Below are 14,865 nucleotides of genomic sequence, written 5' to 3' on the forward strand. Positions count from 1 at the left end.
GATTAGAAAGGCTTGTATTCTCTATCAAGTTATCCAACTCCTTGCAAAAAGAGTTTTACGTCCCTTCCATGTTTTCTTCCACTCGGTCCATTATTTTTGTCATTCTCTCCATTCGGTTACTAAGTTCATGTTTCATACCCATTATGGCAGCCATCAAATTGTTCATGGTCACCTTTTCCAATGCCATAGTTCCTAACAAAAGAAATTCTAAAAAAAAACACAAAAAACAACAAACTAGTTAATGTTAGAAAAGAAAACATCCTTACAATCTCTCAAGCTCTCACACTTTGAAATGCCTCTCAATTGATCTCACAAGTGTTGGTAACTCATTTATACTCCAAGTAGATTACTTGGTACCAATTGGGCCTCGAGGTCGGAATAGATTATCTTTTGAAACAACTCAAAGAAAATACGTACAGACTTAAACCAAGAAACTACAACGAATTTCAAAAAGATAAAAGCACATAAAGAAACGTAGACACGAATAAACAGATCCAAAAACTAATTTATAACCTAGTAGACAATTACTAGTTGTTTTGTCGGAGAAATTTTGACTTTTAAAGAGTCGCCACTTAATTTTGAAAAGGAATTAAGAAACCTTTATAAAATACTTTGAACGATCCAAAACAGAAAAATCGTTCAAGTTTAGAAGATTCTGAGTAAGTTCCTATTAATGTTTTAGGAAGGTGTTAGGCACCTAAAAAGTCCGCTAACTTGCGGTTATCCGGACTGTTTGAAAACGTCTTTTGATTAACCATGAAAAAGATGATTTTTGAAAAGAAAGCAATTTTAGAAATATTTTGGTGTTTATGCAAAACCAATTTTTTAGCGACTTGACTAAGGATTTAACTAAGTTCACAAAACACATAAGGCAAACAAGCATAAAGAAAAAGGGGAAGGGGAGAAAGTAAGGGATTTAGGCCATTGAGCCCAAATCAATGAGACCTATCCTAGTCTAATTGGATTTTCGACCCATTTCACCTGTCCTAAACTAGTTTACGAGCCTTTGGCTCGAGTCTTACTCCATCTATATTAAATTTACCACTTTGGCTCCGAGACCCAAATGAATGAACAAGTAAAGAAAATAAATATCTACGACAGTAAATAAATAAATGAGAAAAAGACTTTCAAGTCTCCACATCTTCGTGACTCTGTTAATAGGTCTTGTCCCATTCTTCATTTCACGGTAACACCTTTTTCTCTGAAGATAATCGACTTGAAGGAGTGGGCATCATTGACCCATTTATGGAATGCAAAAGGGAAGAATCCATTTGGCCTCCCAAACAGATTCACATGCAAAGGGAAGAAGTAAAAGGAAATTAATATGAATTCAACATACAAATGATGTATGAAAGACAATGTATAAAATATGAAAAGGAAATCATTATAATCCATGATAGGGATAGAAGACAGTGGGTTAAAAATTGAAAATGCAGATCATTAGTACAAATAAAAAGGATGTAAACTGATTCTTAAAGAAGTAAAGAGAAAACAAAACGAACAAAAGAATATATTTTATTATTATTATTTTTTTTAACACCTGACGATATCAATATAGTCTATAAAGACAAGATTGTCAAAGAACCTGATCATACATAACAAAGAAAGAAAGTGAAGATTTAAACTAAACAAAAGCGAATCAAGATCCTTTCGAGAGTTGAGACAGAACTATTCATCAATATGGCAGCTTAAATGTTCCAAGCAAAACTTTTAAAACAGCAACCACAGCCATAGACCACTTGGAAATTTCAAGAATAATTACTTTCATATCTCAAACATTAGCAATCAAAATTAGAGAAAACCCAAATTGGATGCGTCAATACGTCACTTATTTAACTAATCAACTTAATACGAATCCATAAGCTAGATAACTTGGATCTTTAAGTCCAATTCCTTTTAAGAGGTAAGGTTGAGAAAAAGGGTTATTTATACAAAGAAAAAGCAAAGCAGGCAGCATATTCATACCCAAGAAAAGAAGTATAGGCAAAGAAGTATCATAGCAAAAGAATTTCATGCATACACTAAAAAAAAAAAAAAATTTGCTCTTCAGCAAACTCAGATTTACCCAATGAAGACGGAAGCAACTATGCAAGTGATTCTAAATCAAAACAGTGCACTTATATGTATACTTAGCAAGGAAGATAATTAATAAGTAATGTGTGGACAATTTTGACATAACCAGATTAGAGCCTCTATATCAAAAGATTAACGGAAAATTGGAAAGAAAGTAGCTCGTTTAACAAGAGACGCGACTTATTTTCCAATAAAAAAACTTATTGCAAGAAAAAGGTCGATATTCACATACAAAAAGATGGTTATTCCTCCTCGTACATTGATATTCTCCAAAGAGAAACAATCAAAATCCACACTTTAGCATTTCAACTAATATTTCTTTATACAACAGAGCAAAATGCTAGACTCATCAGTCCAATTAAAGTGAGAACACCCCACTGCATTATTGGCCTATTTGAGGCTAGAAACATATCGACCAAGGAAAAACAGCGAGTTCCGAGTATAACATTACTAGATGGGTCACATAAATTTGAGGATAATTCAGAATTTTTGAAAAGGAATCAATTTCGAAATTCAAAACGAGGGTGAGGTGTCGATATGGGGTTGAAACTGACGGGTTATTGATGGATCGGTTGTGGGTTCTCGGGTTCAGGGAAAGTTGTACGCATAGATTGCTATTGCTGCTTTGTTCGCTGATGTGGGTGTACTGTTGTTGTACGCTGTTTGAGGTGGTGTTGGTTTTAAGAAGGGTAACCTGAGTATTGGGCTGGACCGGGTCACGAGTTGTTGGGCCTGATATGGCTGGATTGGACCGATGGAGTGTAATTTTTTAGGCCTGGGAAGGGAGAAGAGGTTTTGGGTTGCTGATTTAATTGAGGGGTATGGGTAGGTTATGTGCATTTGGGGTTATTTAATTAATAACCCCAACTACTTTAAGAGTTGGTCAATTTTATTTAATTTCCGATCAAATTGAGAATCGATTGGTAAATTGCATTGTAATTGTGGTCAATTTAACTTCAATTATGACCGAATTAAATAAATTGACTAAATTCAATTAAATTTCGATATGAATTAGTGTCTCGTTCAATCCCGAGCTTCTTGGTTTAATAAAATCAAACAAATATTTTTCAAATAAATTATTTTCAAGAATAAATTATATTTGAATCAAAATTTTAATCATTTAAATTTATTTCAAGATAGACCTTGATTAAAATCCAATATAATAAATAGATATTCAAGTAATAAAATTATTTAATTTCGTATAAATGAATACGATAATATATAATCGCTACTTAAAATGACAAACTTACCCAGTTAAATACTTTTGAAAAGTTTCTTTATTCGATAAAATAAATGTTGTAATTTTATTGAAAATCAAAGAAACTCGAGACCAAACTTAGTTGTGGAGGGTAAAAATTAGGTGTCAACACTAGTTTGTTAATTAGCAATAGAATCAACAAAATACAACTAAGAAACAAAGATTAGAAACTAAGAAATCAAATTTTGAGCCTAAATTTATCATGTGAACAGTAAAACGTGACGTGACAACCACGTATTGGTTGCGGTCTTAACAAATTTTATTTTCCAAAATTGGAAGTCTTGAACAATTTGTGATTTGGAATTGGTGGGAATTGATTTAGGAGGAAAACAAGCCTTGAAATCCTATGTCAAATTCAAAAGCGGAAGACTTGACTTTTGTGTACCATCCCCCTTAAAACAAGGTCCTTAAAATAAGAAAAGTTGTTGGGAAGTGATTGACTAGTTGATGAGTGATGGTAAGTCTTTCAAAGTTAACAAGCTTTCACCTTTTTATCTTCAACTTTATAGATCTAGTACTCACTTTATTTTAATAAGTCTTGAAAGGGATGAAGAACATCATAACTTCAACGATCACCAAGAACACAACAATCCCAACAATCAATTCCAACAACAACAATGCCAACAAATCACGGCCAAGTTCACCAAGATGACAACACAATCGGCTAAGGCTTTAAGTTCATAACAACACTTCAACAAATGCAAGCTCAAATTTAGATCTTGACTCAAGAGTGTTAGTGATGAAAAAAACTAACACTTGAAACACCAAGACAAACAAAATGACTCCTAGATTTAATGTTCAAGTCTCGGCCAAACACAACAAGAACACAACAAACTTTCAACCAAGATCCAAACTCAAGAACACTACTTTATTTTTTTGTATTTTCAAGCAATCTAGCTCAAGATTGATCTCGTGGGAAAAAAATCAAGCAATGCTCTGATACCAAATGATACAAGATCGACAAGGAGGACATAAAACAAACACCAAAATAATCCACTAGTTCAAGGAAAGCGAGGACCCTCTTGGTGACCACTCTCGGATTCAAGATTACAAGACAATAACAACAAGATATCTAGGTGTATTGACACCTATTTCAGCGAGCCAACAAACTAACAAGTAGTTAACAAGATTAACAACAACAATATGATAACAACAATAACTCATGGTTTCCACACAAACCCAAGAACAAAGTGTTGACAACAATAATATGTATAGATAGATAGGTAACTTGACATACAAATGTATAAACACTGTGAACCTAAGTGTATATTAAACACAAAGACCCAAGAATTCATACAAGTAACACCAAACTCTACGGTGACCTCAAGGAGACGGATTTCCAAGCAACCAACATTTCAAAACAAGTAACCAACACAAGTGATGCCACACTTGTTTACAAGTGATATCCACACTTGTATGAAAATCTCAAGAGCTCTCAAAATATCATAAAATTTATGACAAAATGACCTAACATGTTCTATTTATAGCCTAGGTTTCAACTTAATACAAAATGACTAGAATGCCCTTTATGAGCCAAGACAAAGGGGGGCCTTGGAGTGTGCATATTGGATGGATTTGGAGTGTTGAGACTTGTTCTCTACACTTCAAAGCTTGTTCCATTGGTTGAGCAGCCACCCGAGCTCGAGTCTTTACGTATTGGTCCACAATCACGATCGTACTTGTATCATGGGGGGACAAATAAAATGATTATGCGTGCAAATAAAACGATTATGTATGGAAACAACGCTTGAAATAAACTCAATTCAACATTCAACAAATATGTTATTATTATATTCTCATCATAAAACATATAACAATAACAGTTCAGCTCCAAGAAAATTGAAGTCTGCTATATGAATCCTAATACACGAATCATATTAGACTCCAAATACAAAATACAAAATACTTAAAAACATACATCAAAACTCCAAAAGAGAAATTAAGTTAATGCAATACAAAACACGTTATCTATCAATTATACATTCAGGGGGAGTGTTATAAATGTATTTACATTATAATGAATGTCTATATAGATAAGATCTATCAAGATCTAAGATCTAGTTGATATCTATCAGGATTTGAAGTATTTGTCTTTTAGTCAGAAACTAGGAGTAAATTTCCCCTATAAATAGAAGGACTTAACAAATCATTCTCAAAGATCCAAGAGATATCCGTCAAGAGAAATAAAGAATTACTCTCTTCTTTCTCTATTCTTCTTCTTCTTTGCTTTATATTTTATAACAGTATAAAAGTTTTTTATTGGAAAAATAATATTTTTAGTTCTTATATTATTGTTTTATTTTTTATTTGTAAAAATTATGATATATGAGCCCGTTTGTTTGTACCTACACGATACATGTTAACTCTTAGGCCAGCTACCAACTTGGATTGTGGTGCAGTGGATAGAGCTGCTTCATCCTTAATCAGAGGTCGAGGGTTTGACCCTGGGTATGGAGAAAACTCTGTTGGGAGTGCTGCCACCTTAATGGGCCCTGCAATGCGCAATTTGAATTAGTCGGGGCTCCAATATGAGCACCGAACAACGGATGGGAAACAAAAAAAAAGTTTCTTAGGCCAGCTTACATATATCTCATCCTCATTTGATTCACATAATGTTTATTACCTTCTACTAGCAACCAGTTTTAGATAACTCTGTTTATTAGAGCTAGTAAGGACAAATGATAAAGATATCATCTAGTGTTTTGTCGCTATTGAAATTTGAACATGAAACTTCATAGTTCTCAGGTCTACTAGCAACAAATTTTAAATAATGTCATTTATTAGATCTAGCTAGAACAAATGACAAGATATCATCTAGTATTTTTGTTACTATTGAAATTTGAACATAAAACTTGATAGTTCTCACGTCTACTATCAACTGGTTTTAAATAATATTGCTCATTAAAGCTATCCAGAATAATGACAAGATATCATCTAGTGTTTTTGTCGCTATTGAAAATTGAACATGAAACTTCATAGTTCTCACATCTATTAGCAATAAGTTTTAAATAATGTTGTTCATTAGAGCTAACTAGGACAAATGACAAAAAATATCTAATATTTTTGTCACTATTAAAATTTGAACATAAAACTTCATAGTTCTCACTTTATTTTATTGATCACTAACAATACTCTTGGATCCATTAGTTATTGATAAGTTGTGACTTTGATCTTCTCTGATGTATAACTATATGTATTTAATTGTTAATCAATTAAAATGCATGTGTTTGATCCTTTCGTGAAGGAAATATGTTATATTCAAACTACTTTTAGAAATATCTTTTTTAGTTAATCAAAGATCATTTCATTAGGAATTAAGGAGGTAAGAAGTTTGTGCTCCTAGTAGATGTAGGAGTCAAAAATAAATTGTTCGGGGTCACATCGAACCCCGTAGGATAAAAGAAGTGTTTTAACCCTATGATGGGCTAAAGAACCAGTAATGTTTGCTTCAAAGCTGCTAGCTACAAAAGAGGGCTTCGCCCGTAGAAGTTTCGATGACTGCATGAACTAAGCTTTAGTTCCTTCCTTCGCCAGCAAGTTTGCCACTTCTTTGTCTGTGTCTCCTTTATCAATGACCTACACTCAATTAAAATGTTATGATAGGAAGGGTGATCGTTAGTAAGCATATGGAGTGTTAGGTTGTGAAGCCTGATTAATATGTGTCCCCGACCTAAATTTTAGGATATACCTTTTATTCTCATTTCTCTGTGTAATTGTACATACTCTGAGTCATTAATATAAATAGCCCATCCGCCGTGGAGGTTACCCACCGGTGTTACCACAAAATTAATTCTCTTTCTCTCCTAAAGAACTCTCTCTCTAGTTTTCTTCATCCTCTCTATAGATTTAGTGTGTGTGTGAACTGCTAATCGATCCTAACAACTGGTATCAAAGCTTAGAAAATTCATCACGATTACTGAAGATGTAACGATCGAAGTTTGGAATCAAGAAGTTTGATGGATCCGATTTCGGTTTTTAAAATATGCAAATCGAAGACTATCTGTACCAGAAAGATCTTCACGAACCCTTGACTGGGTGAAGTCGGAGTCTATGAAGGAGGAGGACTGAAAGCTTAAGGATTGGCAGACTCTAGGTCTGATTCGGTTGACTTTGTCAAGAAATGTGGCGTTCAACATCGTCAAGGAGAAAACCACGTCCGGTCTGTTGAAGGCACTACCAAATATGTATGAAAAACCATTTGCGATGAATAAGGTATATTTGATACATAGATTGTTCAATTTACAAATACCTGAGAATGGATCTGTTGCTGATCATATAAACAAGTTCAATATAATTGTTAGTTAACTGTATTCTGTGGACATTAATTTTGAAGATGAAATTAAAGCACTGATTTTGATGTCATCTATGCCCGAGTCATGGGATACTGTTGTTGCTGCGATTAGCAGTTTTCGTGGATCTAAGAAACTAAAGTTTGATGAAATTCGAGATGTTGTTCTTAGCGAAAGCATTCGCAAACAAGAAATTAAGGAGTCATCTGGTAGTGCTCTCAGTGTTGACCAAAGGGGAAAAACCAATCGAGGGGTCAGAATACACATGGCAGATCAAAATTGAAGAATCGTGGAAAATCTCCATAAAAATCCAATGTGACATGTTGGAATTATGGAGAAAAAAGACACTTTCGAACAGAGTGTAAGAAACCCAAGAAGAAGAAGAATAAAAAATCTGGAGATGATAATGATTCTGTTAATTCAGCAGAAGACATTGGGGATACTCTAATCCTTAGTGTGGATAGCCCGATTGAATCTTGGATATTGGATTCTGGTGCATCTTTTCATTCATCTCCTAGCAAGGAATTGTCTCAAAACTTCAAGTCTTGAAACTTTGGAAAGGTGTATCTTGCTGACAACAAGCCATTGGCGATTGAAGGAAAGGGGGATGTCTGCATAAAAACTCCAGCAGAAAATTAGTGGACCTTAGAGGATGTCAGATATATTCCTGGTCTCAAGAAGAATCTGATCTCTGTTGGTTAGTTGGATAGCACAGGCTACGCAGCAGAGTTTGGAAAAGGTTCGTGGAAGATTGTGAAGGGTGCTATGGTTGTAGCACGTGGCACAAAATCTGGAACTTTGTACACCACTATAGGGTGTATAAATATGGTTGTAGTTGCTAAGGGTGCTTCCGATTCATGTCTGTGGCACAACAGACTTGGACACATGAGTGCTAAAGGAATGAAGATACTGGCTACAAAAGGAGTTTTAGAGGGGCTGAAATTTGTTGATATGAGTCTTTGTGAGAGTTGTGTTATGGGTAAACAGAAACGAGTAAGCTTCACGAAGACTGTAAGAAAGGCAAAGAAAGTACGACTGGAAATGGTCCATATAGATGTTTGGGGACCATCTTCTGTTTCATCACTTGGTGGATCCAGATTCTATGTCACCATCATTAATGATTTCAGCAGGAAGGTATGGGTTTACTTCTTGAAACATAAGTCAAATGTGTTTGCTACTTTCAAGAGATGGAAAGCTGAAGTTGAAAATCAGACTGGCTTGAAAATAAAACGCCTGAGGTCTGATAATGAAGGAGAATATGACAAGTCAGAATTCAAATAATTCTGTGCAGATGAGGGAATTAGATTGATGAGGACAGTTCCTGGGAAGGCAAGGCAGAATGGAGTTGCTGAAAGGATGAACAGAACATTGAATGAGCGTGCAAGGAGCGTGGGATACACTGTGGGTTACCTAAGACATTTTGGACAGATGTTGTGAGCACAGCTGCATACTTTATCAATAGGGGACCATCAGTTCTCTGGGGTTCAAGATTCCTGAAGAAGTATGGTAAGGAAAAGAGCTCAAGTATTCTCACTTGAGAACTTTTGGTTGAACTGTTTATGTTTATGTTGATCCAGAAAAGAGAGATAAGATTGATGCTAAAGCTATAAAGTGCTACTTTATAGGTTATGGTTCTGATATGTTCTGGTACAGGTTTTGGGATGACAGGAACAAGAAGATCCTAAGACATTGTGCTATGACATTTGATGAAAATATCTTGTACAAGGACAGAGAGCAAAAGGTTCAAGAAACTACAAAGCAAGTAGGAGTTGAGCTTGAGTTACCAAAGAGTACACCCAAATATGTTACAGCAGATACTCAACAAACTCTAGAGACTGTCGTTGAGGAATCAGAGGCGGAATAAGTGACACCTGAGTAGGTTGAGAGGATATCATCCAGGACCATTAGAGCACCAAATAGGTATTCACCATCATTACATTATTTGTTATTGACTGATGAAGAGGAACCAGAGTCTGTTGCTGAGGCCCTGCAAGTGGAGGATTCAATCAAGTAGGAGCAAGCCATGGCTGATGAGATGAGCTCACTTGAGAAAAATAACACGTGGATGTTGACTGAGTTACCTGCAGGAAAGAGAGCCTTGTTGAACAAGTGGGTGTTCAGAATTAAGGCAGAACCAGATAGCAAAAGAAGGTTCAAGGCCCGGTTAGTAGTTAAAGGATATTCACAAAGAAAATGTATTGATTATGCTGAAATATTTTCTCCTGTTGTGAAATTAACTACTATCCAAATTTTATTGAGTATTGTTGCATAGAAGAATTTGCATCTTGAGCAAATGAATGTAAAGACTGTGATTTTACATAGAGATTTAGATAAGGAAATCTATATGCTGTGCCAGAGGGGTTTGTAGTTCCAGGCAAGGAACATATGGTGTGCAAGCTCAACAGGAGCTTGTATGGGCTGAAGCAAGCACCTAGACAGTGGTACAAGAAGTTTGACTCCTTTATGGCAAGAGTGGCTTTTGCAGGGGTGAAAAGGATCAATGTTGCTACTTTAAGAAATACACTGATTCTTATGTATTTTTACTCTTGTATGTGGATATATGTTGATTGCAGGATCCAGTATGAAGAAGATAAACTCTCTGAAGGTAAGTCTGTCTTCTAAGTTTGAGATGAAAGATTTAGGTGCAGCGAAGCAGATTCTTGGGATGAAGATTTCTCGGGATAGATTTGCTGGCACTTTGAATCTATCTCAAGAGCAGTACGTTGAGAAGGTGCTAGCTAAATTCAGAGTTAATAATGCTAAACCCAGGACTACTCCATTTGAAAATCACACAAAATTATCAAAGGAGCAGTCACCAAAGACATCTCAGGAGCGAGAGCACATGGCACTTGTTCCATATGCCTCTCAGTTGGGAGTCTAATATATGCTATGCTCTGCACTAGACCTGATATAGCACATGCAGTGTGAGTTATTAGCAGGTACATGGAAAACCCCGAGAAAGAGCATTGGGAAGCTGTGAAGTGGCTTCTAAGATATCTGAAAGGTACATCCAGTACTTCACTTTGTTTTGGCAATGGTGAAGTGATTCTGCAAAGTTTTGTTGATGCTGATCTTAGTGGGGATGTGGACTCAAGCATGAGCACTTTTGGATATATTTATACCGTAGGTGGTACAACAGTGAGTTGGATGTCCAGGCTTCAGAAGTTCGTTGCTCTTTCATCTACTAAGGCTGAGTATGTGGCAATAGCTGAAGCTGGAAAGAAGATGATGTGACTGGCAGATTATCTGGAAGAACTGGGCAAGAAGCAACTTAAGAAGATTCTTTACACAGATAGCCAGAGTGTCATACAGTTGGTGAAGAACCCGGTCTATCATTCGAAGACAAAGCACATTAGAAGACAGTACCATTTCACTCGCAGGGCAGTGGAATAAGGTGATATGTGTTTGGAAAAAATAAAGGGTGCAAAGAATCCAGCAGACATGTTGACAAAATGTGTTGATGTTGGTGAACTAAGGTTGTGCAAAACCTTAGTTGGTTTTCTGTAGTTGTGTCTACAGATGTTGCGGTGTGACGAACATATTGATGATGGAGGAATATTTTTTATTTTTTTTGAGAATGTAATTCTTGGATGACAGAATCAGTCTCCAAGTGAGAGAATTGTTAGGTTGTGGGGTCTGATTAATATGTGACCCCGACCCAAATTTTAGGTTGTACCTTTTATTCTCATTTCTCTGTGTAATTGTACATACTCTGAGTCATTAATATAAATAGCTCGTCCACCGTGGAGGTTACCCACGGGTGTTACCACGAAATTAATTCTCTCTCTCTTCTAAAGAACTCTCTCTCTAGTTTTCTTCATCCTCTCCATAGATTTTAGTGTGTGTGAACTGCTAATCGATCCTAACATGGAGTACTGTACTTGAGTCAGTTTTAATAATAATATTTTTTAAATTGTTAGACTTAGCAATTAACAGATCATGCAACAAAGCTAAAAGTTCAGCCATTGTGGGGGTTGTGTGAGGAAGGTGGTGGAAGAAACCTAGCACCCAGAGACCATTATGGCCTCTAAAAATGCCTCTCATCCCTCCAATATCAGGGCTACCGAAAGCAGAGCCATCTGTATTGAACTTAAGGAATCGAGTATTTGAATGGTTCCACTTGATAGCAATGATAATGGTATGGGAGATTGGATTACTAGTATGATCAGTAGCTAGGGTGATAAGATGGCATTATGGGTAGAGATGGGGTTGCTCTTGTTGTTGAAGTTATTATCGTTCCTGGTTAACCAAATGACCCAGAGATAGTGTGGGAACAAGACCTTCCAAGTAAGCCAGCTATTGAAGGGCTTGCCTTTGAGTTTTTTCCAGGTTTTATCCCAACTACTCGAGTCAATGTTCTCCCAATCATGAAAGGGCTTGAACTGAGCTTGGTTAGACCAAAACTGGACTACATTGTGGCATTGAAAGAAGATGTGGCTGGTAGTTTCCTCCGAGATTTAATTTTTACATTTAAACTAATTTTCTAGAGACGGAACTAAAATATTAAGTTTATGAGTCTTATAATTTAGAAAGTTAGTTTATTCAATTTTCAATAAATTATTAAATGAATTTCTTAACACAAATATAATATTTTGGCCAATACTATTAAATTTTATCAAACTCGTAAAAGAACTCCAGCTCACACTGTTGGCCAATATATTGATGTATTAGTGTAAAGCACAACTATGAATATGACAAAGCATAGTTTGGTAAATTCTGGCTCACATTATTGTCGTTTCAAAATTGAATAAAGAATAAAGTTTGCGGTAAATTAATCATCAACGTAATTTAATTAATTTATAACAAATAAACTTAAATAAAATGAGGATTGATATAACAGATCTATCTTACATATTTGATTTTGGGACATAATTATTGTTACTTTGATGACTATATTGTTGAGTCGTACTAATTTGGAGTATATATTTGACTCTAGTGTGTATAGATATACTTTCACTATCTCAATATATTTCTTTTTATCCAAATTGCAATCATTTAAATTATTTTTGAGTTTGATGTACATATTAAATACGAGTATTTATTCTTGGCCACCTTTTACATCTATGCCAACGGCCAACAGTAAGATTTTAGTAAAATTTCATTTTTTAATCTTTTCTTTGGTGTTTGATACTCATAGCAAAATCCAATTAAATTTGAGTTGAGTTTCGAAAACTTTATATAGTCGGATTTTTTTTATTTTTTTTTTTTAGGGGGGGAAGCGTGACAAATAAAATGATTAAGTGTGCAAATAAAACTATTATGTATAGCACCAACGCTTGAAATAAACTCAATTTAACAAATATGTTATTATTGTATTCTCATCGTAAAAACATATTACAATAACATATCAACTTCAAAAAAATTGAAGTCGGCTATATGAATCTTAATACACGAATCATATTAGACTCCAAATACAAAATGCTTAAAAACATACATCAAAACTCCAAAAGAGAAATTAAGTTTAATGCAATACAAAACACAATATAATTAACCATAGCACTCTCTTAATATAATCTTTTTCCATTAATTATTGGAAAAAAAGATTAATTTTCCTAATAATAAATATAATATTTAATTTAAGGGCATTTTGGTTTTCCTTCTTGAGTCTTCCAATTGTTGTAACAAGGGCATGATGCTTTGTTGCCATAGGTTCCTTTAGGTACACATAAACATGTTGCACAACATTTTTGACAAAAGAACATACATGGCTTCCTGTGTGATGTTGCTGAGCATCTATAAGTACATCTTGGCTTGCAATCTATTAATTAAACAAACAAGCATCTATAAGTACATCTTGGCTTGCAATCTATTAATTAAACAAACAAAAAAATAAATACATTAAGAAAAAAAAATAGATTTTAAAAATTTAAGAAAAAAACAAAAATTAGATTTAAAAAATTTAAGAATAGCATTCAGATTCTAGCAGAGATTAAAAAAAAATTAGGATTAGCTAGCTAGGTGAGTCCGTTCTATCTGTTCATATTTTAGTGATCGAGTTATCGGTCATTATGTGTATGTAATTCTCCTCCCCCAGGTATACAAGGTTTTTTTTATTTGCATTATTCGAGATCTATTACTATGTCTGGTTGTCTATAGTATTTTTCATGACTGTTTTTATTTTTCGCTATTACTTTCAGTAAACTGCTTTGACCTTTTTATTTCGCTTTCAGCAATTTAAGTACCGTCAGCCGAGAATCTATCGAAAACAATTTTTCTACCGCTAAAGTAGTGGTATGATCTGCTTTTCTAAATCCTACTTTGTGAGATTACATTGGTACGATACTGTTGTTGAGATCTATCACTATCCATCACAATCATACTACATTTTCTCATACTTTTTGTTTTAATAACCGTGATGTCCCGATCAACTTCTGCTCGCCTCAATTAAATTCACGAATATCCGTCACCTTCCACCAACAACAACTAACATATGTAACGTTGTCCACCAAAACTAAGACCGATAAAAAGAATCACTTAATATTTTTTACATTTTCTCATACATTAATAATCAAGAAAAGAGAAAGGAAGAAAATGAAAGTAAATATATATAAATATATACCTCTTGGTCGAAGCTTGTTGTAACCCTGAAAAAATAAAGTAAAAAAAAACACAAAAATTAAAAGGGTTTTTAAACATAACCTACATTACATTTTTATCTTATAGTTAATCAAAATAAATGGCATCGCCACATAGGCCGAACAGCGAAAAGTGACTAGTTGAACATATATAAGTTAGAAATTATACTTTATACGTTAAATCTTGAAATGTTTTTTGATGAAATTTTTAACTTTACCAGTAAGTGAAATCATAAATATATTTACCTCAACCACATTGGAGAAAGTGAGCAAAATCAAGAACATTGAGAGGATCAACAAGAAGCTAGCATTGTAACCCCTCTTTGCCATTTTTCTTCTCTTCAAATGGAAATTAAATTACTATATAGTATAATTTGAAGGAAAATAAGAGAAGAAATGGAAATATTTGGTGGAAGTAAAAGAGTTGTGTGTGAATATTTATAGAGTAATTTTAATTTGGAATATTAGCACTTTTAGCCCTCGAGTATCGATTAATTCTTATTTGATCCTGATTATTTTTTTGTTAAGCACATTTAATCTTCGATGAATTGATACATGCACTTTTGATATCTTTACAATTTTAACAAATAATTATTTTTTTTGTCCAATTTATTTGACACATTTTTTTTAATCAGCTCACCGAAGAATGAAATTTTGCTCTATTTAGTAG

At 34.4% G+C, this 14,865-nt stretch overlaps 1 protein-coding gene across 1 annotated transcript; it reads right to left on the reverse strand.

Annotated features, from left to right (window-relative positions):
* Positions 1–12,902: 12,902 nt before the first annotated feature.
* Positions 12,903–14,611, reverse strand: LOC107870484 (protein RSI-1). The gene is made up of 3 exons (XM_047400599.1): positions 14,442–14,611; positions 14,180–14,204; positions 12,903–13,378 (listed from the first exon to the last, which is right to left on the reverse strand). Exons 1-3 carry the CDS (start codon positions 14,523–14,525, stop codon positions 13,197–13,199), a joined length of 291 nt encoding a protein of 96 aa, XP_047256555.1. The 5' UTR covers positions 14,526–14,611; the 3' UTR covers positions 12,903–13,196.
* Positions 14,612–14,865: the final 254 nt, after the last annotated feature.

This window comes from Capsicum annuum, chromosome 12 (assembly GCF_002878395.1).
Source record: "Capsicum annuum cultivar UCD-10X-F1 chromosome 12, UCD10Xv1.1, whole genome shotgun sequence".
Taxonomy (NCBI): domain Eukaryota; kingdom Viridiplantae; phylum Streptophyta; class Magnoliopsida; order Solanales; family Solanaceae; genus Capsicum; species Capsicum annuum.

Excerpts from the sequence above, each read along its gene's own strand:
- LOC107870484 (XM_047400599.1), bottom strand. The coding sequence starts at position 14,525 with ATGGCAAAGAGGGGTTACAATGCTAGCTTCTTGTTGATCCTCTCAATG. Across the intron at positions 14,205-14,441 it reads CTTTCTCCAATGTGGTTGAG|GGTTACAACAAGCTTCGACC; the intron begins GTAAATATATTT and ends TTATTTTTTCAG. Across the intron at positions 13,379-14,179 it reads CAACAAGCTTCGACCAAGAG|ATTGCAAGCCAAGATGTACT; the intron begins GTATATATTTAT and ends TTTAATTAATAG.